The sequence below is a fragment of the Leptosomus discolor genome, chromosome 4 (assembly GCF_034619465.1).
Source record: "Leptosomus discolor isolate bLepDis1 chromosome 4, bLepDis1.hap2, whole genome shotgun sequence".
Lineage (NCBI taxonomy): Eukaryota > Metazoa > Chordata > Aves > Leptosomiformes > Leptosomidae > Leptosomus > Leptosomus discolor.
In genome coordinates this window covers 57,706,057-57,733,350 of record NC_141394.1, presented here as the reverse complement: position 1 = coordinate 57,733,350, position 27,294 = coordinate 57,706,057, and the positions used below count along the sequence as shown (strand labels likewise).

At 42.7% G+C, this 27,294-nt stretch overlaps 1 protein-coding gene across 2 annotated transcripts; it reads right to left on the bottom strand.

Annotated features, from left to right (window-relative positions):
• Positions 1-225: 225 nt before the first annotated feature.
• On the bottom strand, positions 226-15,958 carry UGDH (UDP-glucose 6-dehydrogenase). Of its 2 annotated transcripts, XM_009952706.2 has the most exons (11): positions 15,797-15,958; positions 12,796-12,897; positions 11,229-11,429; positions 10,949-11,146; positions 10,324-10,471; positions 9,007-9,101; positions 5,424-5,554; positions 4,579-4,712; positions 3,318-3,409; positions 3,119-3,229; positions 226-336 (listed from the first exon to the last, which is right to left on the bottom strand). In XM_009952706.2, exons 1-11 carry the CDS (start codon positions 15,956-15,958, stop codon positions 226-228), a joined length of 1,485 nt encoding a protein of 494 aa, XP_009951008.1. The 2 variants fall into 2 exon arrangements, with proteins under 2 accessions (XP_009951008.1, XP_009951009.1); XM_009952707.2 differs by lacking the exon at positions 11,229-11,429.
• Positions 15,959-27,294: the final 11,336 nt, after the last annotated feature.

Below are 27,294 nucleotides of genomic sequence, written 5' to 3'. Positions count from 1 at the left end.
AAAGGATGATTCATTATTAAAAACAGGTCTGTACCATCTTCAGTAACCAAAAAAATTGCTATAAAAATAGAGATTTGAAAATAGATTGAATTCACATGTACAAGGTACCATTTCTAGTGTAAAATTGGTTTAGTTTATGAAAAATATCTTTCCTTAAAAAAAGCATAGGCTTACAGTTATTATCACTAAGAAGGTCCACAGAATTCCTTCAGTACCTATTAAACATTATACTCTAGGCTTTTTGACAGGTGGGTCCTGCAGGCTGAACTTGGGAATTTCACACGAAGAAGCAAAAGGAATTCTTTTGGCTGACACCTTCTTCCCAATTGTTTCAATCTGAAAGAGAAAACACATGTAACAAGTGAGTGTGGCAAGCTAACATAATCATGTCAGCCTACGAGGAATCTACAGACTAAATCCAGGACCATGACTACAATTTCAATACTAGAATAGTACAAGCCACAAAGCACAGAGTGCCCAGGGACAGCTTCTGGAATCGGAGTTGCAAAAAGGTTTTTTTAAAAACAGCCTTTCACAGGTGCCTGCTTGGCCTATTTAAAGCTGCAACTTGCTAATTTGAACATTCACGTGCCTCAGCTTCCATAGGACTATCAATACAAATATCATAAAATGTTTCTGGGTATTCATAAAATGTGGTGTCAGCCTCCTTTCTCTAAAATTTTAAACCCAGTAAATTAGGATAGAAGCAGCTTTTCCACCTCCTTAATGCAGGAGATTGCTATTGAAACAATACAACTCTGAAAGGCTAAAGGCAGCCCACTATATAAGAGAAACCATGTACCAAAGCCAACACATACAAGCCAGGTACTGCAAAATTCAAAGAGTGAGAGGGGTTCCCCTCATTTCTAGGTCAGACTAGTGTAAATCACTAAGAGCAGAGCTTGTAGAGGACAACACACCAACTAGCAAACAGTTCAGACGCAGTAAATAAGGAGAGCTGTAGCTTTCCTCGAGTGAGCAGTGCAGGTCAGATGCAAAGTATCAAAAGACAAAATACTTCAGCTACTTTAAATTTAACAGAAATTTGATTAATATATTGTAGACAGATATCCGAGTTAACTGCTTGAACAACTGTTTTCAGAGTTGTGTGAGCTGTTATGTGCCATATTTGCCCATAACAGCTTCAATTGACTGGTTAAATCAATTTATACAGTGTTTGTGAACAGGCTTGTAATACCTGTGTGTAGTTAGGGGAAAAAATACCAAGAGAGAATGCCTATAGCAATCAAGCAAGTATCACAGTACTCAGGAGTGCACAGAATGAAATACAACTGAAACATGCATCTGATCTGGCTCAGATTTTGTCCTGATTATGTCTGGCTGAGACGCTTCTATGAGATTATTCAGGGTTTTGGTGATTTTAGTATTAGTCAAATTCTGTCCATGCTAGAAGTGCTTCAAGCCCTTCAATCAAGGCTTACTCTGCTTTCCCCACTTAAGACATAAGCAGATTTCTTCCTGGAGTCAGGAATTACTTTACCTAGAATTACAGAGCTGCACATTCATATTCCCTGAATTGAGCTTCCACTGGGAAACAGGTTATAATTGAAATGGTAGATGTTTTTAATGCTCTTTAAAATTCCAGTTTGAGAAAAAAAAAACCAAAACTAAACAGCTCAAATGAATAAATTTGGATTGTATGTAATGGAATTGCTATTGGCATCAGGCCGTCTACGCAGTAGCTTTTAACAAGGGCAGTTAAAAAGACCAGAGACCTAAAAAATTAAATTCTGGGGTTGTCCATTTAAGACCAAATCCTTTTTATTATTCTATACAAAGAATATAGTCAATAGTCAATTGTTGAATGCCTTTGTAATGATATTCTAGATGAAAAATCTGGATAATCAACCTGGATGACAAGCAGGATTCTGGATGGCAAACTCGCAAACTGCTTAAACATTCAACTAGAATTTCATAGAAGAGAAAAGTCACCCAAGAGCTGAGACACAGAGCTACAGTCTGATTTGGAAAGGCTTTAAACCACAGACTTCAGAAGAGAAGTTCCTAGGAGAAATATCATACCAGTTACAGTTTGATAAAGTATTTTGCTAAGTAATAGCAAATAATAAGCTAAGAAGGTAAGCATTTACTTCTGGGTCCTCTCTTTGGTGTAAACAAACACCATTGTTTTGATCTTCTGGCTGATATTAATCAATTTAAAAGGACTAATCAACCATCTCCTCCAGCCTCCCATGTAACACTTCAGCATTTCACTCTTCAGATACACCTCTGTGTACAATGCTTTCATCTCCCATGCCAGCCAGCCTTGTTGTGCAGAGCTCAGGGAGTAGAGTCCAAAACTTCTCTTAATAGTCTGTCCAAGTGGAGGATCTCACTGGCTGATAAACATGCCTTACCTGCATTACACCTTGTCTGGCTTGAAGTCTCATGCCTTAGGTAAACCTGCTTATGACTTGGGTGAAGAGCAAGAAGGGTGTTTACGGCTTACATTTACTTCTGAAGGAAGTGTTTTGCCATCCTGTTAGTGCCAATTTTAAATGGCGCTTTTCAGTTTGGTGGTGGTAAAGTAAGTTTCCAGGTAGGGGCTGTGGCGCAGGTTATAACATACACCAAATGCTAAGCTCAGCTGTTCTGCTGGGTGGTAGCAGCAAAGACTGCAGACTTGAGGAAACCATGAAGGGGCTAGTTTCAGAGTCAAACATCCTGCCGATTACCTAGAATGAACTCGGGAACAAGGTTTAGAGGTTTTTTGCACCTGTCTCCTAACTCTGCATGATTTTGCTGGTCCAAAGAAGGGTAGAACAGCATTCAGATGTTAGGTTTCTGACTGGACTTGATCTTAAAGGTCCTTTGCAACCTAAATGCTTCTCTGATTCTAAGGCATGCTTATACTGCTGAATGTCAATGGCACAGGCTGTTGTAACTTGGATTTTAACAGAGCATCAGCCTATGAAAATACTAAGGTAACGGAGGAAGACAGCACTAGTTAGACTTAAATACAGATGGGTTTAGATTTAAATCGTCAGCTGAAGAGGTTTTTTCCCCTTGCTACTCAGCCACCGCAGAGAGAAAGAGAGCAAGACAGAGGAGAACAGGACGAAAGAAACATAAGCAGCAGCATCACCCAGCTGATTACCTGGAAGCCAATGACTTGTAGCTCATTGTGCAGATCATCTAGAACTCTCCTACCATCAAAGATAAATGCAGGTTTCAGCATCTTCTTATGAATACGTTCATAATCCAACTCCTGTAAAGGGCAATTAAGACAGGCAGAATAAATGATTAACATAACACTCACTCTTTTTTCTTTAGTTGAAATTGAAGATAACTTTTACCTTAAACATGTCCCATTCTGTGCAAATTACAAGGGCATGAGCTCCATCACAGGCTTCATAGGGATCTTTACTGATAGTGACTAACCGAGACACTGCAACAGAAGGAAAATAAAGGTTTATTCTGCACACATCTTAAGCATCAATCTGGTGCACTCCTGGCAAATGAGTTTCCTTCCTTGCCCTAGACAAACAAGGAGCTTCACATCCTTCACCTAGAGATGTTTTCTATCAAGATGTTCTTCACTTTGATTTCACTTATTTAAATGAAAGCAGCTTGTACATGGCATCTGAATAGAGTCAGAGCACTTGCATGTTTGAAGTTAAGCATTCAAATTTGATTTAAAGTGTCAAGGGCATCTCTAGAATTAGAAGTTACTGTGGAGTGTTCAAATGCCAACTCTCACAAAGGCCACTGCCTGTACAACAGCAGCACATCACAATTCCCATTTAACACAGTTCACACTAGGGAAGATGCACATGGCTCACTAGGGGCTGCCTTCATCCTCTGACTGCCTCAGCAGCTGCTTAGAGACACACTCCTGCCCCCCCCCCTTTAATTCAAGGGTATGTCAAATAATATACACCCTTCAATCTTCAGCATAGCTCATTTTCCTCCATTCTCTTCACCTCTAGAAGCCTGATCCATCACTTTCCCCCATCCATCCATCATCATCTCCATTCTTCCCCTCTCCAATAAAATAAAAAAACCCTCACAAAAATCCCCCTGCTTCTCCCCCAAAAATTTCTAGTCCTAGATGATTACTTCAAAGTAGTCTTCTTGAATTTAAGGGAATCAGTTTGGAAGTGATACGGAGGGAGAATGCTCTACAGTGAATTCCAGAATTATTTCTTTATTTCTAATTTAGATATGCAAGCAAGAACCAAGGCAAGATAGGACTCAGGACACAAAGAAGCTGACAGAACAACACTAGTCTCTCCTACTTCTGGGCATTATTCCTTCTCTTCCTTTTGATTATGCAGAGAAAATTATTTGCACATATTCAAATGAATATTTATCAAAAGAAAAATACACAATAGCACAGAATTAGCATTTGTCTATGAAAGTACGGGGAACAGGGGAAGAGTTACAGCAATCCTCTGAGCTACAACAATCTTCTAATAAGTGTAACCAACTGGTTACACCACTTGCCACGGTGAAAATATGAAAATGAATTTATAGTATTTAAACAGACCTTGCCTATTTTGAGAATAAGGTGGGGAGGAAAGGAGGGGAAAATAAGCTTTACATAAGCATTCTTACCTTGGTTATCTTCTGAGACACCTGGATGTGAGAGATCCAAGATGATTTGTTCCTTAGGTACTTTAGGATCATAGATATGGAGCTTTGCTCCTTCATCCATTAAATACTTGCTAATGTAGATACTGGATGACTCTCTAGGGATGTGAATCAATCAGTTAAATAACCAGGTGGCATGTTCTAAGTAGTGAAAATCTTCAAGTGTCACAAGATGCAATGCCAGAGCTTTTATGCCAGTTTTACACTAAACATTTTAGTGGTAAATCCATGCCAGCAGCAAACGTGAAATCTCGAGGGACACCAAGGAGAGTAGTATAAAGAACAAGTTTACATCTCTTGCTGAATCATGCAAGAGACACACTAAGCCCCAGGACTCCTACTGACCATAATCAAGCTTTAAGCATTCCCCACAATTGGAGAGTTCCCTGTAGTTGGAGAGTTGTATCCAGTTTGAGCTTTACAGGAAAGTAGAATTAAGCACCTTTGGGAAATAAAGCTGAAACTTTGGCTTCACATAGCAATTTAGAGCCAGCTGCAAGAATTGCACTCTTTTCTGTGGAGAATGGAAGGATTCTGTCAAAAATCTGTCTCTGCTTATGCAAGTTAATAAGGACTACAGTTACCTGCTCTAGCTTCTGAATGATTTGTGTATGTTATGAAGGTCAAGAATCGATTGTCTCACCCATTTAAGACAGACTAATCCTTGTTACAAAACAATTCACTCAAAAGAGGTTAAGGGTCCCATATCTGATCTAGTTTTATTAATGCAATTCAACTAGGGGGTTTAGCTGCATAGCTGGTGACTACTGTAGGGAATCCACATTAGTGAACTGAATTTGCTTTCCTACCTTGTGTCCCCAGTATCCTTTTTGAATGCAAAGCCTAAAATAGCAATCTTCTTATCAGTGACAGTATTGAACAAGCTGTCAATAATGCGGGAAGCAAATCTTCTTCTCTGATAATCATTCATGTCTATTACCTGAAATTATATAAAACATGATGGTACAGATGGGAGCCATTTTAAACTATAAACAGATTCTATTAACAATCAAGACAAGCTACCCACACATAAGTTTGATAAGGGGCTTGAGAGAAAACCAAGTATTTTTACTCAGTATCATAAGTAACCCAAAAATAAAATTAGTTTATTTATCAAATTCTGAGACAAATCCTATTTTCATCAGTGACTGTAGCTGCATGTACACACATACTATCATGCATTATCTAGTTCAAAGTCTGGTATTTTTCTGGATTGCTCTTTTGTTTTTTGAATCTACAACTTGCTGTATCCTAGGCAGAAACATTGAAAGCAATTTCAGTGTTAGAGTACTTGATGTCACATGGACATCCCATTACCAGACCTACACTTCACAGAATGGTAGGAGTTGGAAGGGGCCTCTGGAGATCATCTAGTCCAACTCCCCCACCAAAGCAGGTTAGCCTAGAGCAGGTCACACAGGAACACATCCAGATGGGTTCTGAGTATCTCCAGGGAAGGAGACTCCACAACCTCCCTGGACAGCCTGTTCCAGTGCTCTGTCACCCTCAGAGTAAAGAAGTTCCTCCTGTGTCCAGTTTGTGCCCATTGCCCCTTGTCCTGTCACTGGGCACCACTGAGAAGAGCCTGGCCCCATCCTCTTGACATCCACCCTTTAGATATTTATAACTGTGGATAAGGTCCCCGCTCAGTCTTCTCTTCCCCAGGCTAAAGAGCCCCAAGTCTCCCAGCCTTTCTTCACAGGAGAGATGCTCCAGCCCCCTAATAATCTTTGTAGCCCTCTGCTGGACTCTTCTCCAGTAGCTCCCTGTCTCTCTTGAATTGGGGGGCCCAGAACTGGACACAGGACTCCAGATGTGGCCTTACCAGGGCAGAGTACAGTGGGAGGATAACCTCCCTCGACCTGCTGCCCACACTCCTAATGCAACCCAGGATGCCATGGGCCTTCTTGGCCACAAGGGCACATTGCATGTATAACAACTGTGAGAAAAGAACTAGACTTCCCTCTCGGTTTTCAGACTTTCAACCCAAATCAAGAATGAACAGCTGCAGCCTACAAAATGTAAGATATAAACTATACAGTAGAAGGATATTGGAGATTTATTTGAGGAAAAGAAATTAAAGCAGGGAGATTTATGTAATTCAATGTGGTGGTGATAGGGGAAAAAAGTATCAGTTGACAGGGTAAGAGACATTTCTGTCTGTAGGTATGTTTCCAAGGAATGAAGATTTTGATATTAGAGAGCCCTGTCCTATCTAAAGGCCAGAAAGAATAAAAGTTAGAATTCTGGGGCTGCTCTCTGATCAGCATATGCTCCAGAATTTGCATCCTGTCTTCAGACTGGTCCGAGGTCTCCCATGTGCATGCACTGGGGCAAGCTGCTGACAGTGCAGTGCCCAGGCCACAAAGAAGGGCTTCACACAGTTGCTTATACAGGTGCACATGTGTGTGTATTACATGACTTAACCAGTGTGGGCTGGGGCAGGTGGACCTCTGCAAGATGACAGTGCTCTGAGGAAGCAGAAGGTGCAGATAAGGGGTGTACTACCCGAGCATAGCACCTTATTCTAACTCTACAGCAGCTGTTCTTACTATCTGATTTGTCCACAGGTTAATAAGCCATATAGAAATACTGCAAAGAATTGCTCTTAAAACAGAGTAAGATAACATAAAAGCATTAAAAGCTTTAAACTGGTTTGTTTACATTAACAATGCACCTTTTAGACTTTTGTTAAATAAAAAACCACCTCCACACAGAGCAAACTAAGTGTTCCTATGTCTTTGGGTTGCCAAGATACCAAGTAGGCTGCATTTGGAGAAGGACCCTTGTGATCTCAAAGGACAGAGCCAAACCAGGTTGTCTCTTTCAAGAGAGTATTAGTTTTTCCCCATTCATCAGATTATCAGTGTGGTAACATGGTTAGTTCCTGCAGTTCCTTCTGCTCTAGGGATGCTTGTCTGCTTACATCTTATACTGAATAAAAGCAGTAGTTCTTGAAGAAAATATCAGAACCTAGGGCTCCTCCTCTTTCCTACTGCACCAATGCACCCAAGTCTGAACCAAACCTCTCCTGTTTGCTAGCACAAGGTTCATGCAGTGCATTAGTCCATGGTGGAGAGGCTTGCAGTCCCATCAGTGAAGAGAGACTAGACTATCCTAATGAAGTACATTTTTAAGGAAGATGTCAATCTGAACCTCTTCACAGGCACACAGCATAAAACCCATGTCTTCCTTGTCCCAAGCAATTAATGCAAGAGTTATACTTGCAAGCAAGTAACTAGGCTGCTGACTAGCCCCTGGCTGGAGGTTAAACTATCTGAACAGGATGTAGAAAGCCAATGGGTGTCACAGATAATGTAAGAAGCTGACTGAAGTCAGAGAGCACTGTGAGAGATGGCTGAGTTTTACAAACAGTTATGGCGGAATTATGAGTGAGATCCAGCCAAACTTCAGACAACTGGAGGGAGTAATAGTGACCTTTTGGGGAAGAGAACCTTGCAAAGCCAACAGAGCCTAAGTAACCCCATCAACAGTACCACATGGCCATAATGACCTAGATTATGGCATAACAAATATTGGACTTCAGCGTGGATGTGGCACAACTGACCGGTGAAGAAAGAGTAATTACGGGCAGGTTGTTTATTTGGCAACAGACTGGGATGGAGAAGAGCGAGGGGAAAAAGGCTAGCCAAAAGGAAGACTAAAAAAAAAGGAGAACTGCTAATAAGGTAGGCAAATCGTGTGCCTAGTATTCTGGGGGCATCTGGTAAGCAGCCTTGTACTTCATCACCTTAGCCTAAATCAGGACAAAACCAAGGCTCTTCTGACCATACCATGTATGTGTCAAAGCTGCTTCCTCAGTCAGGACTGGGAAGAGGGGTAATGTGCTTTCACTGGTTAATAGGGAAATACTTGCTAGTACATACTGCGCATCCTGATATTGCTGTGTTGGTGCTAGGCCTGAGAACGGACACATTTTCCCAACCATTCCTACAATTAACCAGGGAAGAGCAGCAACCATGTTTATTTAAAAGAACAGCAAGTTTTGCTGTGTTTTCAGAAAATGAACTATAAAAGTAGACCCTGAGAAAAAGATCATAAGCTCTGAATTCAAAGCAGACAGAACTAAGCAACTGCAAAAGGAAGACAGGAGTCAAGACATGCTTGCACTTCACATTTTCTATGGCCACTTCTAGATGGCTTCCCAATCCATTTGATCCAGACACCTTAATTCACATCAAAAAAGCCTAAGCACCCACAAATATCGAATGCCAGTGTTAGGCTGAGGGCCCTGAAATGTAAAGATGATCAAGGTATCTGCTCCTTAAAGCTGAAACACTGATCATGTGGACAATGCTCAAAGCTCAGTGCCTGAAAGCTGAACGCTGAAGAAACACCACCTCCTCAAAAAAATTAGTGAAGAACTTGTACCTGTTGCCAGTAGCGGGCTACTTCAGGTAAGTTCAGTGCCTCACAGAGGTACACTAAATTCAAGACATCCTTCTGAAAACAGCTACCTCCAAACCCTGAAAGAGAAAATGGTTATTTTACAGGTGACTAAGGTATGATTCTAACCCAGCCTTTGGAATCAAGTAGTGTTTGGCAACCATTGACATAGTCAGCATTGTAATTTCTCTCAGTATTTCACTGCAAGTAAATGAAAGCATTAAGAATCTCTCAAAATCCAGCTCCTGGACCTACATACTTTGTCAGTCACAGAAGGCTTAAGATCTGCTTCAGGTCCCACTGAAGTCAATGGAAGTTTTAACCCAGTCTCACAGAAACATTTAAGATAGCCCCTAGGGTGTGGGGTTTTTTGTTTGGGTTTGTTTGTTTGTTTTTCTTATTGTTACAAGTGGATGGACAAGCTCCTGGGTTTGCTCTCCCCACACCTAGAGATTTAGATTAATATTTCTCAGAACAAGTATGTTAAGATTAGGTTCTTTCCTCACCCACCCCCAAATGGAGATCTAATCATTGCCAAGAACCAAAGGTCATCACAGCTGACTAAGGGAGAACTGAGACAATTAGAGGGATCCTTGACCCCTAGAACTTTGCTCAGAAGAGTCCCAGAAGCAACACATTGTAGAAAGAATTCTAATAACCTAATAGGAATTTTGGTAATGTATTTGCTAGCTACTTTTCACTCTTGCATAGACTCTAAGAGAGGTTATATTTAATAAGATTATTTTAAAGTCACTCACATTTTCTATCATGAAGACTGTAGCCATATAGGCAGGCTTTAGCCTTGTTTCTCAAGTTTGAAAGTCTCTGGTACCGATCACCACTATCACATCTTACTCTCTAGTCAGTCTAAAAAACTGAATTCATCCTACAAATTAGAAGCTGCCATGACACATTCTGACCTTGAGGCATCCCTTTCCTCAGGGCACTGGTAGCAACTCCCAAACAAAATTGCAGCAGTTACAATTGGGAGACATCTTGGAGAGCACTATCATCAATGATGTATCAGAAAAATAAAGGTACAGTTTTTCTTTCCAGTGTCCCAGGCAGGATAAGTCATGCATTCTGAACTCTAGGGTTTCAGATTGCCAGGGTCTAGAGCAACCTCAGTCCTAGACATTTTACCAGAAAAACAGATTTATGCTAGTACTCTACAGCATTATTTTCACACACTCATGATGCAGATTTTGGAGTCTCAGATCACTTCAAAACACTACTAGTAGACCTACTGCACCATTAAACAGAAGCCCAGAAGACAAAAAGAAAAAGGGATTCTTCATTTACCAACACTGGCTTTGAGAAACTTATTTCCAATTCTTTGGTCTGTTCCAATAGCTCTTGCTACTTCTTCAACATCTGCTCCTGTAGCTTCACACAGAGCACTGATTGAGTTAATGCTGCTGATTCTTTGGGCAAGGAAAGCATTAGCTGCCTGTAAAAAAAAACCCCAAACTTAGTACAGAGAACTTGATTTTTCCAGAAACCAAGATACCCACAGACCAAAGGGAGTTACTACTGGAAGGATTACTTTAGTATCTATGTAACTCTGTTGAGATACAACATGGTGACAAACTAGTCAATGCATAAGTGCCAGTTAATGGGATCTAAGGAAAATAGTGTAAGGCCTAACTTTGAGTTTGAACTGTTTTATTACGGTAACCAGTTTCTGCAGCACTGGAGGTTTACTCTTAGTAGTAACTAACACAGCAATAAAAGTGAGAAAAGGATTTCATGGTAAGTTGATATTATCTATTAGCTCAGCTGAGATAACTGGAAAAGATGAATATCCTTTCACATACATATTTGGTCTGTCTTTTCTAGCTGCATGTGTCAGTGAACTTCTGCTTCTGAGCTTTGTCTCACTTACACCCTTTGCTCATTGCAGACAACAGCAGTGAGTAACACTAACCAGTTTAGAAAGCTCTGATGACCAGGTATTGGTTGTGAGGATTTTTTCTTTGGGCACCCAGTGTTCATAAACAGCACAAAGAGCACGGACAGCTTTCTGTCCCTCTGGAGAATCATCTCCACCGATAAGTACTCTGTCTGGGTTCTTCAGGTCCTTGATGGCTGTTCCTTCTGCCAGGAACTCTGGGTTAGACAGCACCTAGAGGCACAGAAATAAATAGCAGATAAAAGGCAAAAGCAACAACCAGTGTTTAAATACACAACTCAAAGATTACGCTTACCTGCAAATCCAAGTTAGGCTTAGTATTAGCATCAAATATTCGGCGAATGCTCTCCGCAGCACGTACTGGAACTGTGCTTTTCTCAGTGACAATTTTATAGCCATTTGAATTTTGTACAATGCGTCTAGCACAAGCTTCAATGTATTTCAGATCAGCTGCTCGGCCTTTTCCCATCCCATAGGTCTTTGTTGGAGTGTTAACCTAGTTATAAATACATGTAGGGGGAAGAAATGTTACAGGTCTTTTAACACAAGAGGTACTGACACGGTGAAATTCTTAAGAATGACAGACATTTTCCTTCCCAGAGTCCAGCTTAGTTCTACCCCAGAATTATTCTAGTTACCATTCAGATGAACAACTATTAACCTTCTCATCTATCCATTTAGTCTTCTAAAGAAAGCTCATTGTCCTCTATTTAAATAGAATTTAAACAAGAGCAATTCATAGCAGGTCTGCAGGCTTCGATGACACCTAGTCCTTATTCTGGAAACACCAGAAATTTCTTCACTACTACAGCCAGCCACCTTTTGCTTCCTGTCCCCCATTAAGAGTGCAAAAATCCACAAAAGCCTTGCAGCTAGTGAGGCAGTTATAGTTTAAACCCACTTTGCAGTGAAACTTAAGTGCAGAGCTGCTGAAAATCACTGTACTGAAGTACACAGAAAAGGCAACATGAGGGAAAACACGTCACTTCGATTAAGACAGAGGGTCCTTTTCATTACAAACTGAAAGAAGTGACAACAATGTGTAAACACAACAGTACGTTTTAAGCCAAGGACAGGTGGCAATATATGGGCTGTATTAGTGGCAGTCATCCAGCCAAGTAGCATTCATTTCAGACTTAATGAGTAGAGAAAAATACTATCAGAAAGAGAGCTCTGTATTGAGGTGTCCTAACAAAGAGGAGCTCTCAAGAAAAGAGGACTTGAGTAAAAAAAACAAACCAAAACAAAAAAAACAACTTACTGTGGCCTACCAAGATGAACAGCAATCAGTTCTTTTGGATTTTGCATTAGACAACCTTCTAGATTACAAAAGGTCACACTGTTTGACTGGATCCTCTTCCTAGAGGTGTCAACAGCTTAGAAATATTAAAACTAGAAAATAAAGCCAGCCCCTCTTCTATTAATACACATTTTTTAAAAAGCTTCTAGAAATAAGTCATCTCTGTAACCCAATAATCAGCGTATGACTTTGCATCCCTATCTAGGAACCATATCAATATTATTAAAGTCCCATAGATTTCAGCAGTGCACTGCAATGACAGATATGCACTACATTCTGCTCTACGGCCCCATACACCTAACCAAGCTAAACACCAACATTATCATTTTGACTTAGAGCCTGCTTATTCGTCAAACATTCCACTGGCTAAAAGAAACAGATAAAAATAAAACAAAGTACACAGAAAGACAAGGAGAAAACTGTGATACAGTGACATGACGTTGCTAACTGAACTTACAAGACAAAACAAAGGCCTCTTCCTAACATAAGAGCAACATAATGATTTGATAAGGGAAAAAAAACCCAAAGGCGACATACAACCACCTTCTCCCCCTAAACTTACAGAAATAAATACTAGATCAGCTTCTCTAATGGCATCATCAATACTGGTGGAAAAGAAGAGGTTTCTTCCTCGACAGGATTCTACCACTTCTTTTAACCCTGGCTGAAAAAAAAACAGAAAAAAAACAATTAAGGTTGATGCAGTTAGAACAGTAAACTGCATGCCAAAACAGCATATCATTTCACATGGACTCCCCTGCCCCTTCCCACCCCCCATAGGACATGTTTTCAGTCTGTCAGATGTAAAGTAAAGCTTCAGCAAATTTATATAGTAAAAAAAGCCCCTTCTTATTCAGAACACTCCAAATGCTGTCTCGAGACTTTCAGCCACACTAAATTGTTATTTGCACAACCAGATTTTAGGCTCCAGTTGTCCCATGCTCAATTCTATTACCATGAGCAACAATTAAAGATATACTCATAGGGTGATGTTAAGTAGATTCAAGAGTAAAGTCTTAAATTATTCCCTATTCCGCACACAAAAGAGGTGGTCCCAACTTCCCTCTTCCTTCAGCTACACATTCCATGACCTCACCAACATCAGATCTAGAAATGATTCAGCACAAAACAACCCACAAAGAAGCCTTTCGCCAAATTAGCAAGCCCAGATCCAGTGGAAGAAATGCAGCAGAAACAGGTGATAAGGACCACTCCTTTTGGTAACCACCCATCTTTGGACTAGATTAAATTTATCATGGCAGTACACCTGCACGGGGGGGGGGCGGGTGGGGGGGTGGGATAAAAATCACAGGCACAGTTTGATGAGATTCTTTCCATAGACACATACTATGCCATAACACTTTCCCTTCCCTTAAAGGTCTTCACTCGGACAAGAGGAGCAGAAAGCCATGTGGTACACATGGAGCAATCGTCCATATTAGAATGATCTACAAAATTACTTAACTAAGATATAGTTGTCATAAATAAAAAGCTTTTACTTTGTTTGAAAAATAAAGTTATACACTGTAACCTGACAATCACATCTCCAACTTGAGACATGCCTATCATGAGATATTTAAGTGCCAGAAAGGCAAAGGTTCACTTGAGGGAGAGAGAGAGAGGAAATTGAAGCAGAAGCTTTCTTATGCAAGACATTTTTGCTGTCTCACTTCATACCAAATACCTACTTAAAAGGAAAACAAAGGTCAACACAGGCAGAATTACATGTGTTACAACCCATCAGGTGTTCCAACTATGGTTTTACTGGGATGTAAGCAGAAAGGCAGCCCACTGGACAAATTCTGACGCTGGTAAGAAAAAACCCAAACCAAAAGATATAAAAAACCTCATGGTGCAATGACTCAATTTTACAACTGTCTGAACTAATTCTTGGCAGTTTTGCACATTCTTTGCAAGCAAAGGACACCATTCCAGGAAACAGATGTTGTGAGTTTGCTTTTTTTTTTAAACAAGCCAAGATTAGCTCTGTGTCATGGTTTAACCCCAGCAGGCAGCTAAGCACCACACAGCCACTTGCTCACTTCCCCCTACAATGGGCAAGGGAGAAAATGGGAAGAGTAAAAGTGAGGAAACTAGTGGGTTGAGATAAAGACAGTTTAACAGATAAAGCAAAAGTCATGCACGCAAGCAAAGCAAAACAAGGAATTGATTCACCCTTTCCCACTGGCAGGCAGGTAATCAGCCATCTCCAGGAAAAGAGGGCTCTACCATGCGTAATGGTCACTTGGGAAGACCAACACCATCACTCCGAACATCCCCCCTTCCTTCTTCCCCCACTTTATATGCTGAGCATGACACCATACAGTATGGGACATCCCTGTGGTCAGCTGGGGTCGGCCGTCCCAGCTGTGTCTGCTCCCAACTCCTTGTGCACCCCCAGCCCACTCGCTGGTGGGGTGGCGTGAGGAGCAGAAGAGGCCTTGGCTCTGTGTAAGCCCTGCTCAGCAGTAACTAAAACATCCCTGTGTTATCAAGGCTGTTTTCAGCACAAATCTAAACCACACCCCCATAGAGGGTACTGTGAAGAAAGTTAACTTTGTCCCAGCCAGAACCAGCACTCTAACTCATTCAGTCTAAATGTTTATAGAAAACAAAGTACTTCCTTTGATGATCTTTATTCATGTCTCACTGCTAATCTGACCATTATACACATTTTTCTTTGAATATGTATGACAAAGGAGGTCTATACATCTTCACTTAAAGAGTCCAGTATAGATTTCATTTTAACGTGAAACTGCATTAGTGTCACAGCACAGACAGTATTCAGGAGACTTCTTATAGCAAACAAGTAACTGTTAGTAACAGGCAACATGCCTTGTCTTTGGAAGCTGAGTGAAGATAACTTGCATTGCCATTAAAGAACTCAAACCTTCGAAAACTATCTCATGAAAGAATGAAAGAAACCTATTCTTTAATGGTGAAAGAGAGTAAAAAAATAAGCAAAATAGAAAAATGCTTTATGTATCTTCAAATTAAAGTCATTCTGTAATGAAGGAGTGACAGTGTGATACATCTAAAAATAATTTTATCTGGCTTAGTCTTCCCAGGCCACATTGGAGGTTCATGGTACAAGTAAGTCAGGAACATGACTGCCCCCATCTTACAACATGGTTAAGACTGGCAGCACAGACTGGATTTTGGCAGTATTCAGAATGGGAATAAAGCTTGCCACTCAGTATTACACATTCATGTTGTGCTACTACAACACAGCAGGTAATAGCTGTAACTGAGTAAGAGGACTATGTTTTGATTAAATCAGGTCCCGAAAGAAAGTCCACATGATTTAGCACAATTCACTGTACACACAATTACATTTTTCTTATTAGGCCCTTCATATTAATATATCTGGTGCAAGCAGGTATTTCAAAAGTCTGCTTTAATGAGCAGTAGTGACAAGCAGCTGTTCCAGAACACCCTTTTTTGAAGGGCATCACTGGGCTATACTTATCACGCTCCAGAAGTAGGCCATGTGGAAATACCTTGTGGGAAAGAAGCAAATACAACACTGGCTGGAAGAAGAGACAACAGTGAGACAAGTTTACCTCATAGATTGGGAGCGTATCTGAATTCCAGGCATTGATTCTAGCCTCATTGACATCCACAACGGTAACTTTGATACTGGGACACATCTGTGCAATAACACTACAGGTGGGCCCACCAACATAACCAGCACCAATGCAGCAAATCTTCTTAATTTCAAACATGATGGCTCTAGTAAGAACAGGGGGAAAAAGGAGAGTCAGGAGTTACATATGAAAATGTTTGGTAACATTTTAAGGACAGACAAGAAAATTGGTGACTTGAGCTTATATTATACTGTCACAGAGAAAAGCATTATCCTTCAGCTGATGTCATGGAATGAACTACTCTCTCCCGTCCGGGAAGGCTTTGGAGCCTGCCCCACTGCAGGAGCGCCAGCACACACAGACCGTTGAGGAAGCGTCTTTTGTGGTCGCTTTGAAGCCTGTCAGCGTAAATACCACCCCCTTGGGCCGAGGAACTGCCGATGCCACGATAGTGCCAGGCATGAACAGGGACCACTGCTGCAGGCAGCGCACAGGGGGAGGCACGGGCGCATCCCCACGGCGGGCACAGCCGTGCCAGACCACTCTCGGCCGGACCCCCGGGCCGGGCCCGGCCCCCGCCCTGTCCCCGGAACCCCTCGGCCAGGGAAGGCGCCGTCAGCGCGGAGGCCGCAGCTCCCGCCTCCTCCTCGGTGGAGGGAGAGGGATCGGCTCCCGGCCCGCTCCCTCGCCGGGTGTGTGTGGGGGGGGGAGGGGGGGGTGTCATCGGGCCGAGACCGACCCCCAGGAGCTCCAACTCCGGGAGCCCAGCGGAAAGGTTCCCGCTGGCTGCGGTGGAGAGCGGCTACCCGGCCGAACGCGGCCCCGCGCTCTGGAGGGCGGCAGCCGGCGGGAAAGGCCGCCACCGCCCCGAGGCGCCCCCAGGGAAGACAGCGGGGGGACCCGCGGCCGGCACCGTACCCACAGCCCAGAGACTTACTGCGGGGGGACGCGATTCTGCCCCGCCGCCGCGGATGGAACGGGGGGGGTGCGGCTGCGGCGAGGATGCTCGGCGAGCTCACGGCGACGCTCCGCTACAAGATGAGCGGCGGCAGCGGCGGCTATTTAAAGGGCCGCCGCGGGGCCGAGGCGCCTGTTTCATCCCGCGAACGCAGAGCGCGGCCGCCCCGCCTCCTCCCTTCCCCCGGGGGCGGTGGCCGGCGCGGAGCCCGCCCGCCCCACCACCTCCCCGCCCCGCCCCGCCGCGCTGCCGGCGAATGGCCGCGGGGCACCTCAGGCGGCGCCCCCGGCCGCGCAGGCCAGGCCCGGCCCCGCCCCGCCCCGCCGCCGCAAGGGGAGGCTGAGGGGCCGCAGGGCCTCCGGGCCCGGCTGGGGTCTCCGAGGCCGAGGCCTGGGCCTGGGCCTGGGCCTGGGCCTGGGCCCGGGCGGGCCCCGCCGCACCGCGGTGACCCGTCAGCCCTGAGGGAGGGAGACCGTCCCCTTTTAGAGCGTCCGCTGCCCTCGGGCGGGATCGTGCCCCCGGCGGCCCTTTTTCCTGTCTGTCCATTTGGGGGGGTTTACACCTCGCTCCCTTTGCTTTATTGTGGTTTGGGTGTGGTTTTTTTTTTTGCATCCTGGCGGCTAGAGCGGTGGCTGGTCTCATTACCTCTTTCTGGTAGAGAGGTCTAGGCTGCGGCCCGACCCCCCCCCCCCGAGCCACTGGAAGGATCCCCAGACTGTCTTGTCCCCAGAGACCGTGGTGGCAGGGCTGGCGCAGTGAGAAGCAAGTGCTCCTCCAGGCCCCACCGCAAACATGGCCGGTGTCGTGTCCGTGTCCGTGTCCGTGTCCCCGTGCCCGTCCCCCGTTCCCCCCCCCCCCCCCCGGCAGCTCTGGTTTGGCTGTCAGGTCTGGGCTCCCAAGAGAGGTCAGGTGCCAGCCATGGGGTAAGGGAGTTCAGCAGGGTGCCTCACTGAACTCTTCCCTCTTCTGCCTCAGGGTGTTCTTATGAGATAAATTAATTTTGGTGGTATAATATGGATGTGAATAATTTGTGGTCCTTCAGCTATGCTTGCTGTGAAACACAAAACTGTGTTCATTCTGTCTCCTGTACCGTGGTGCTGTCTCAACAAAGATAACTGAATAGAAACGTGGGTAGGTAACAGTAAAATACAGTGTTTAAAGTCCAGATGGCAAACATTGCCAGAGCAAGGAAATACAATGAGCTTGCACTCCCTTGCCCCTGTAATCTGGGCACTGCCCAGGGATCTCTTGCCTAGTTATATTAAAGTTCTCAGATACTACTCTTGCTTTTTGTATAAATGTGATACGTTATTAGTATACTTCATCTGACTTTGAGAGCAGAAATATTGTGAGAAATCTGCCATCTTTACCTCTCCAGTGCATTCAACTTCACTTACACTGGATCTCCTAGCAGCTGGGGTTTTTTTGCTGCATCTCCAATACTGCAGTCATTTATGATTTTAACAAAATACAATTTCTATGTTAAATGTTGCCAAATTAGGTGGATAATGTCCTTGTTAACAATGCAAATAAAGTATTGCCTTGCTCTTAATATGGTATTTTTGTCCATAGATATTGAAGTATGTAAAAAAGAAATTGGAATAATTGTTCCTGTTTTATGTTTTACTGTTACTATTTTACTCTGGAGGATCTGATCTTTCCCTAGAAGAATCTGTGCCTATTTAAGTGAGTACATACTGTAACTCACTGGACCTTTAGAGATGGCACTGTAAAATATGTGTGTTTCTACTGAAAGAGCCTACTGAGGTTTGCAATCTCAGTGTAGGATCCTAGCGGAGCCAGTGTGGTTAGCCAAAGAACTGCCTGGCGAACGTGCAGGGTTCACCGTGTTTATCCTGAAGTAAAAACAAGTAATGCCTTGTCTCATTGCTAATTTGCACGATGTCTCAATTTTGAACACATCCTTTTTTCCAGGGAAGCCTGGGCAAAGCAAATAGAAGCTCGGTGAGCTCTCACTACCGGGTAAGTCTTACCTATACTGTCATCTTCAAAACCCCTGTCTCTCTCCTTAGGTCTCGGAATAGCCATAAATGTGTACATTTGCACTACTAAGAACTTCATCTGGTCCCTCTGTATGTGACTGTTGCTATGTTGGCAAGGCCAAATCCACTTCAGATCGTTTCTGTGGTCCCCCAGGGGTGGTGGTTGGTATGTAAGCGTGCTTAGCGTGTGCCTCACAAACAGGAGTGGGTTTTCTAGAGACAGCGGTGGTCGCTGTGTGCAAGGCCACATTGGTGAGAAGGAGTTCCCTTTGCTTATTGCCGTGTGCATGGGTAGTTAGTAATTCATTAGAGTTGGCTAATACCTCCTGGTTACTGGGTTTGCTAAGAATGAGGGCAGGAACTTCAGAGCCTTCCTCAGCTGGGGGCTTCAGGCATATGTGTCTCAGGGGAGCGCTGCATCCGGTGGGTTATAAAGAAACATGGGGATCTATTTCTCCACCTGCAGCTATGTTAGTTTGCCAAGGAGCTTGAAATGGAATATTTTTCAGGTCTGGTAATCATGACCCTTTCCTGGGCAGAGAAAGGTCTAGGTTGTAGTCTATGATTTGAGAGCTGTTTTGAATGTCAGAGCAGGCAATGGACCCCAGTCTCTTTTCTCTTCGCAAAGGGCCTTCATTGATAAACTATACCTGGTTTGGCTGTCAGGTCTGGGCTGATCCAGGGACATGGATCTTGATTCTCTCTTGCAGAACAGCACAGCTTCCCCAGAAAGGATGACGAGGGCTGCTCTTGTTTCCCTGTAGCCTGCACGCTGCTGGTGGTGAGGGCACTGCTGGCAGGGGAAAAATGCAGAGCTCAAAGTCACTGCAATGAAACAGCCAGGAGCTTGGGTCTTCCCACTTGTTACGCAATAAATTCTGAATTACTGGGTGGGGTTTTCGTTGTTTTTCTGTTCAGGCAGACCCATTGTTTACCAGTACGTAGACTTTTTTACAGCAGCGCGCAGAGGCAATAAAACTTCAGGGCCTACCATTGAACCTCCTGAAGCACGCTGTTGGGGAAACACAGCCCTGGGCTGCTACCACGCAGATGAGGCTGGTCCACTGCTGGTCACGTTTTTAAATAAAAGTGTGAGTTCTGCTCCATGTTTGTGGAGGCTCAGTGTGGGCTATGAATCCTTTTGCAGTGCAGGGTCAGTAACTTAAATAACACGAGGAACAGGATTTCAGGTGCATATTTTTCTTTAGCATTGCCAGTTGAGTAGATCAGATGGATCAGATCCCTCTTCCAGCATGTCAACTGGCCTGGACCTCACTCCGAGACAGCCTTTCCTTCCCACTGTGCGGGGAGTTTGTGTATCTAACTCAGGGCTATAAATTCCTTTCTGGGAGGTAACGTCTAAAAATCAGTTGAGCAAAATGAAGTTTTGCAATGCTCATTTCTTACATGAACAGAAAATTGATAATCTTTCAAATTAGCAAAACATAATATATAAAAATTGAGGCTTGACAAATTCAGATTCAAGACACTTGTTTTCTCATAGTGAAGATTTAAGTAACTACTGAAACAATTTAGAGAAGGTCTGTCTCTGGAAAGTTTTTCTAAAAGATATTTTCTAGTGCTAAAAATAAATGCAAATCCTGTGGATGTCAAAAGAGGTGTTCATAGTAGTCCGGTTTGGCTTTATAATTTAGGAGCTTAATGTGTATATTATGCAAGATTTTAACTAAAATACCCCCTTAACTTGTTGCTGAAAGGTATCTTAGGAGGACATCTATTCAGTTCAACAACAGCATCAAAGGAGTGCCACTCTCCAAACTGTTCCGTGCGTTGCAGACTGGGTCAGAGGTCTCCCTACAGGGTTCATCTCAGTGTCCATTTTTTTTCAGGTAAGTACTTATGTGTGTTGATTTCAAATGAAAATTGAGAGAGCTGCTGGTAGGACTAGTCAGTCACTGTTCCATTTATCCGGGATTTTACATTTTAAAGATTGTCATTTGCATAATAGTTTAACGAAAGTAATCTATACTTCCAAGAGCACTGCTCACTTACACATCCTGCTAGGAGATCATCTTTTCAGACCCTCATGTAAAACAGCCTGAACTGTAATTCATGGAAGCATCCATGTCTAAGAAAGGTGATTTGTCATAATTCATACAGACTCGCTTGAGGAGAATAGGCATTTTTAGATATTCGTAAATGTTAGGCTACAGATCCACATAGGACAGAGTTTATAACCTAGTCTTCAGGGATGGACTCCAAAAGGTATATAAAATCAAAACATACTCAAGTTTTGACAATAGATTTCCTTAGGTACTTAAAGGTACATCTTCTGCCTCAGCCTAATCCAGCCTGAGCAGTTCAGTTGCCTGCCTTCTATCTAAACTTGACCTGATCCTGAAAATGAAGGATTCCTTTGCTGTATGCTCTTAGACCTGAGCTGTAGTGAGTGCTCGGGCAAAGGCTAACACCAGCAGGATCACGCAGCATGCAGTCCAAAGATGTAAGGCTGCTTCATTCAAAAAGCTTGGTCAAGGAAAGTGGTAATGTCTTGCTGATAGGCTCAAGGGCTAGAGCAGGTACCAGCATGAGATTGGATCCTACATTCTCCTCTCTGGGTGGAAAATGGGGGAGTGGGCTCGAGGCCACATCCCTGCCTTTCCAGAAGTCACCGAGTGAAGGGCGATCTGAATGCCAAAGGTGGGTGGAGGGTGCACTCTTCACCTCTTGTGTACAAGCTGCTCTGTTGTGCAAGGGAGAAATCATGGTTTATGAAGGATCTGGGGGATAAGGGGAAGGGGAGGGAAGAAAAGAAAGAGCAAGCGAGTGCATGATTGCATAATCTCCTGGCTGGCACCCTGATGTTGGAGATGAGAGGAAAAGCCAGCAAGGAACCCTGGATATGAAAGAAGTTTTGTATCATATCTAGGGAGTGTTTAATGTCAGACTAATCCCTGCCAGATTTGGCTCATCATTAACTAAAGGCAGCTGTGTTCATGTAATCAGTTTGTGACACTGACATCTGACACAGATTCAACAACCACCGTTTGGCAAGCCTTTCTTTAACTTTTGACACAGCACAACCAGGAGGCAGCCCCACGTGTAACGGGGAAATCGGAGCTACTCGGCCACAGTCCCAGGCTGAGGCACAAAAGTGCCCAGAAGTCTTGCATGTAGACCAGTTGGATCTGATTTGACTCCATGCTTTGTGTTTTACAGCACTAAGAGGAAGGAAGGAGATGCAGCTCAAGAGATTACACAGGGCTGTGTGGGACTGGGCATGCGTGTTCCTCTGGAAAAGGCTCCAACAGCTGCATAAAGCAAGCCATACACCAGTTCTGGACACAGGCAGCCAAGTGCCCGAGCTCCTATGTGTGCTCAGAGCCAACCATAACAGTTAACTGCGCAGAGCCAACGGTACGAGTCGCTAGGAGAGACATTTTCCACCTGGCACGTCCCTACTTACACCCTCTCCTCACCTCCACCTCTCCGGCTTACCAGAACTCTGTTTGATCTGACAGTTTGCCCAAACAGCTTATGATTAATCTGGTACAATATTTTTGTCAGTAATAACGAGCACCCCAAACTGCAATTATTGGTAAAATTTGTCCCAAAATGCAGTGAGTTTCTGGCGAGGGTCAGCGTGCCTGTTTGTTGGTACAGGGCCCAGAACATCTGGACAATAATTTCAGCTGGACTTGTGGACAATATTGCAATATAAATGAAAACCAAAAGCCGTGCAGGGTTAAAACAATGCTTAAAATTCAGAGGAAGGCCACCCCAAAAACTCTTGATGAGAATGTCCTCTCAAACCCTGTTCTTTTAGTTCCTGCATGATAATGTTTTGTTTTCCAGTACATGACCTTCCTCTAATTAGATTATTCAAATCTCTCAGCACATAGGAATTATTCACACTTCCTCCCAGGCATGACTACATTTGACGGCCTTATCTATTCTTTAGTAAATACCACTTTTTTTTTTTCCTCCCCTCTTCTGATGTTCTTCTGGAAAGCATGCACATTACACCAGACGTCAAAGCTGTTCTTTCAGAAGCAGTGCTGTGGGCAGCAGCATTGCTTTTCTGAACGTGGAACGTACTAAATCTCCCAACAGGTGAGCCATTTCAGGCATAACAGCCATTTCACTAAGACAATAAGGAAACCGTGGATGCTAAAACTAACGCGCAAGAATAGACAGATAAGGCACTGCTTTTCCTCACAGCCCTGTTGGAGAGAAATCATCTTGTAGCACGACTTTTTTGAAGGGTTTTGCTCAGCTGAGTTGTCCCATTGCCTTAACAGTTGTTCACACAAAACAAGGTGAAGGTTTGATCCACTGTTACAGTATAGCTAATATATATATATATTATATATATATAGCTAATCGCTGCCCCCTGCATACTGAAGCCCCACAGAAGCATACAGCCAGAGGGGGTCTCAGAGACAAGAGATTCAAATTGCAAGCTAGTATTTGATGAAGTGGGAAAATGATTATGTGGATTTTCTATTTCACCTATGTGAAACTGAGGATGGAAAACAAGGCTGCGTGAAATCACTAGGAGAGCTGAAGAAACTGGATTTTTACTCACCATCACCACGCCAACAAAGCAGATTTTGATGTGTTACATGCACTGCTTGGTGTAGTGTCCAGTCCTGTGGGGCCTTCTGTGGATCATTTTCTTGCTAATTATATTCAGTTTATCATTTATCACTTCATCTTCAAGTTCTGCTCTAAACTGAGCTCCTACACCTTTTCTAAGAGTTACTTTTTCTGTCTAAGTAATGGCTGTGATCTTTGTGTTGTACAATGGTGGGTTTTTTTGTTGGTCTGCTTAGGAAACATGTTTTCTCAGCTCTAAAATCTTCTTTTACATTTTAAAGGTATTTTTTGCACCAGAAGAAATTATAATCTTCATGAATTTTAAAACAGGTATAAGTCTGAAAACTACATAGTCACAGAAATTATTCCTCGGTTTCATCATTTATGGCTCAGAGAAGGTCATAACAAAACCCATGAATGCAAAATACTTTTTTTTTTTTAAAGCTTGCTACTTCGATTAGAAATTCCTACGGTATTTTCAATTAACATTGTATAAAATATTTTATAATACCACTTTCCATACAAGCAAGAAGAGTGAAACCTTTAAAAAGCTGAATACGTATGGTGAATTAACATTTATTTTCCTGTATTGAAACACATTTGTTTCAGACACCCTCTTTAACCAACGCTCCTACCTGCAGATGTTAAAAAGGTCATGTGGAGGCCAGATTCTTCTGATTATTATATTTAACTACAAAGTGCTTGCTATGGGAGTTGGCAATGATTTTAATATAAGATTAAGTAACATAGGTTCTGTTATTCTTGTATGAAAAGAGACAAATCTTCAGCTGATGTCGGTGAGTGTAACTCCCTGGAAGCCAGTAAGAGTTGTGCTGGTTTACAAGTGAGGATGTGGCTCCCCGTGGGACAGTCTGCCTCTTCCCCCTCCCCGAGGGCCACGTCTTTGCAGGGAATTGCACTGTCAGCTGTTGGCTGGTACTGAACAAGTAAGGGTTGAAGGTGAGAAGACCGTAAGTTGTTCATTTTGGCAAGGAACCCACGTAACGTTCATGGCATATTTTGCTGCAATGGTTTGATGTATTTCTTCCAAACATCCTAGACAGGATACAGCTTTTTTCAGGCTTTGGGGCAGAGTAATCTCCACTTCCCTGGTGGTCTTGAACAGCCAGGTCTCAGGCAGATCCGTTCAACATATAGTTAATTTAAATGTGTGGTAATTTCCTTTCTGTATCACTTTTCCATGGCAAACATTTTAACAAGTGTACTTGTAAGTAAAGTCCACCTTGAGTTTTAGGGGTTATTTATAACCTTATGTTTGAGTAAAAGGGTAAACCTTGATGAGCAGACATTAATGATCTCTAATTAAGATCATACAGTTTCTAAATGGACTCAAATGCCTGAAGCATTTATTATTAAATTGTTATTTTTAAAATTTTTATTACTAAAAATAAATTCAGATTTTGTTTCTGATTCTCTGGTATTTATTACCACTATCTCTGGATAGCTTTATATTATTTTAAACCCTAATGCTCCCCTGGTGTTTTCCTTTTTTTTTCCTTGGATTAACACAGGAATCCCTAACATGGGATCTGAGCTGCTGCTGAGGCACTGCTCAGCATTTCATACTCTGCTGCTGGAGGAAGAAGAGTGCTGTGCTCCACGGGAACAGTGAGGAAGCAGCAGGTCCCTACTACTTCTACATGCTGCCTCGGATCGAATGGAGAACCTTCCTTCCTCGGGGCAGCTCTGGGTCCATCACTGCCAAGAACTGGGACTAAAAAATAGACTGCAAATCCCAAAGTAGTAGGATTTGATCTAAAATGAAGAAGCGGAATTGGCGTATTTGGCCTCTCCCATTACTTTTCTTGCTGTATTATTTTTGACTTCCTAGGTTGCACAACTACTTCAAAGAGCAAAAGGCAGAGACATCCATGTTGGTCATCAATGTCTCTTACACCTTGGAAATCACTTATAATTCATTCTGGCTTGCTTGAGACACATACAGAAGGCAAGCGTCCGTTAGAAAAGTTAGAATTTACATTTTAAAAGCTACACAGATGACATGCTATTTTTACCGATACTTATTTTTAGATGATTTCAAATTACTTTAGAAATTGACAGGTTGGTGCACTCCTATATTTTATACAAAGACTAAGAGGCAAAGACAAAAGATTACTAACGATTGCTATTTATTTTGTTAAGTCAATAAAAAGTGCATAGTACAAGCCCTTTATCCCAATCCAAGTACTCAGTAAAAGATTACCAGGAAACCGCAAATGGCACAGATGATTTTTTGTTTGGCATAATTCAGACATTTTAAACCACCGATTTACATTAGGTACACCACATCATCACTCTTCCTTTTTCAATCATGAACATTACAAGGCTAAGTGATCTGCAGACAATACATGAATACATATGATTTCTCATTTCAGAGTATAATAATTGTGTTAAGCAGACTCTAAAAATACTATTGTTTTAACCAAGTCCTAAGCTAAGGTATAATTGTAAACTTCCCTTCATACTTCCCAAGCTGCTACAACTTGCATCTCTTACTAACCGAGCTTAAACCCTCGTTACAGAATTAATCATATCCTGAAGCTTCACATACCACTAATCTCTTCCACACTTCTTCTCAAAATTTACCATAAACGTCTGTAACCATGATACAGTTATTTCATCGCAAACTACATCACTAAAGGCCAGATTTCTGCCACTCTTACTAAAGCTGCTACTAGTACATTATCTCAGAGTAGTCCCACAAACTTCAGTGCAACTACTTGATGAGTAAGGCACTATTTAACATGAATAAGAGTGGCAAAATACAGTCCTACAGTTAGTTACTTTTATTTTAATTAAGAGTGGTGATCTGAAGTTTATATCTTGGAGAGAGTATCTGAATTGAAAAGGCATACATTTTGACGTGGGATAATGGCCTGGCTCTTTAGTAAAACATTTTACAATAAAATATTTCCAATGTTTTCTCTTTTACATAGAAAATTTAAAATAGCAATTTACATGAGGAAAGCATACATGTATAAAATCACTGGGACGATTCCTTAGAGGAATTTCAAGCAAAGACAGATCATTTAAATGTAAAACACAACACTACTGTGAACAAAAAGTTCATTTGCCAAGACTGTTAGAGCTGGGTGCACATGGTGAGTTTTATAAATACATACATAGGCATTTAAGTAAAGTGAGACTGATCCTCACAAGTGAGGAGCATCTGCTGTAAGTCTCACCAACTTCCAATAGGATGAGGAGTGGCACTCTGTCTGAAACGAAGCCTGTTTTGGTTGGCTTTTCAATCAATTGGAAGCCTGTTCTATGCATCCGATAGTGACGCGCTCTGGCCAAAAACCCCTGGAGAAAAGGTCAGTGTAGGAGATTATGTATGTTTCCTTGTTGGTTCAACAGAATGGTGCTGTATTACTTGTTCTGTTCAAACAGTATCCCAAACATAAATGTACACAGAAGGCAAAAAGCAAGCACAGTCAGACCGCTTGTCCCAGTGACATCTTTACACAGTGTTTGTGGCCTGTACACCATCAGACGTAACAGGACAAATTCTCTCAGCTTCTCTGCTGCAGCTCTATTGCTTTACATGGCACTGCGCTGATGTCACCGAGAGCACCTGGCCCAATCTTTTTTTAAAATTTTTTTCTTTTTTACACATGCTCCTGTGCTTGGGAGCACACTATTCCACAGAAATCCAAAGGGCAACTATATCAAATTACAGAAGCCTTTCTTCAGGTCTACGCTGTACCTTTACAAGGAGGCTTAGCTGGCCTGCCGTTTACCCTGAGGAGCAAAACCCTGCGTCTGTCACCCACGGGATCTGATGTGAGACTTTTGTTAGAGCCCATTACTACAAACCTTTATGCATCTTCACAGTTAGTCCCTTCAGCTCTGTAACTAAAGTCCTCATGAAATAAAGGTTTGTAAAGTAAGGCTTTGAATTCCCATCTGTCTGTTCTACCGACCTTTAC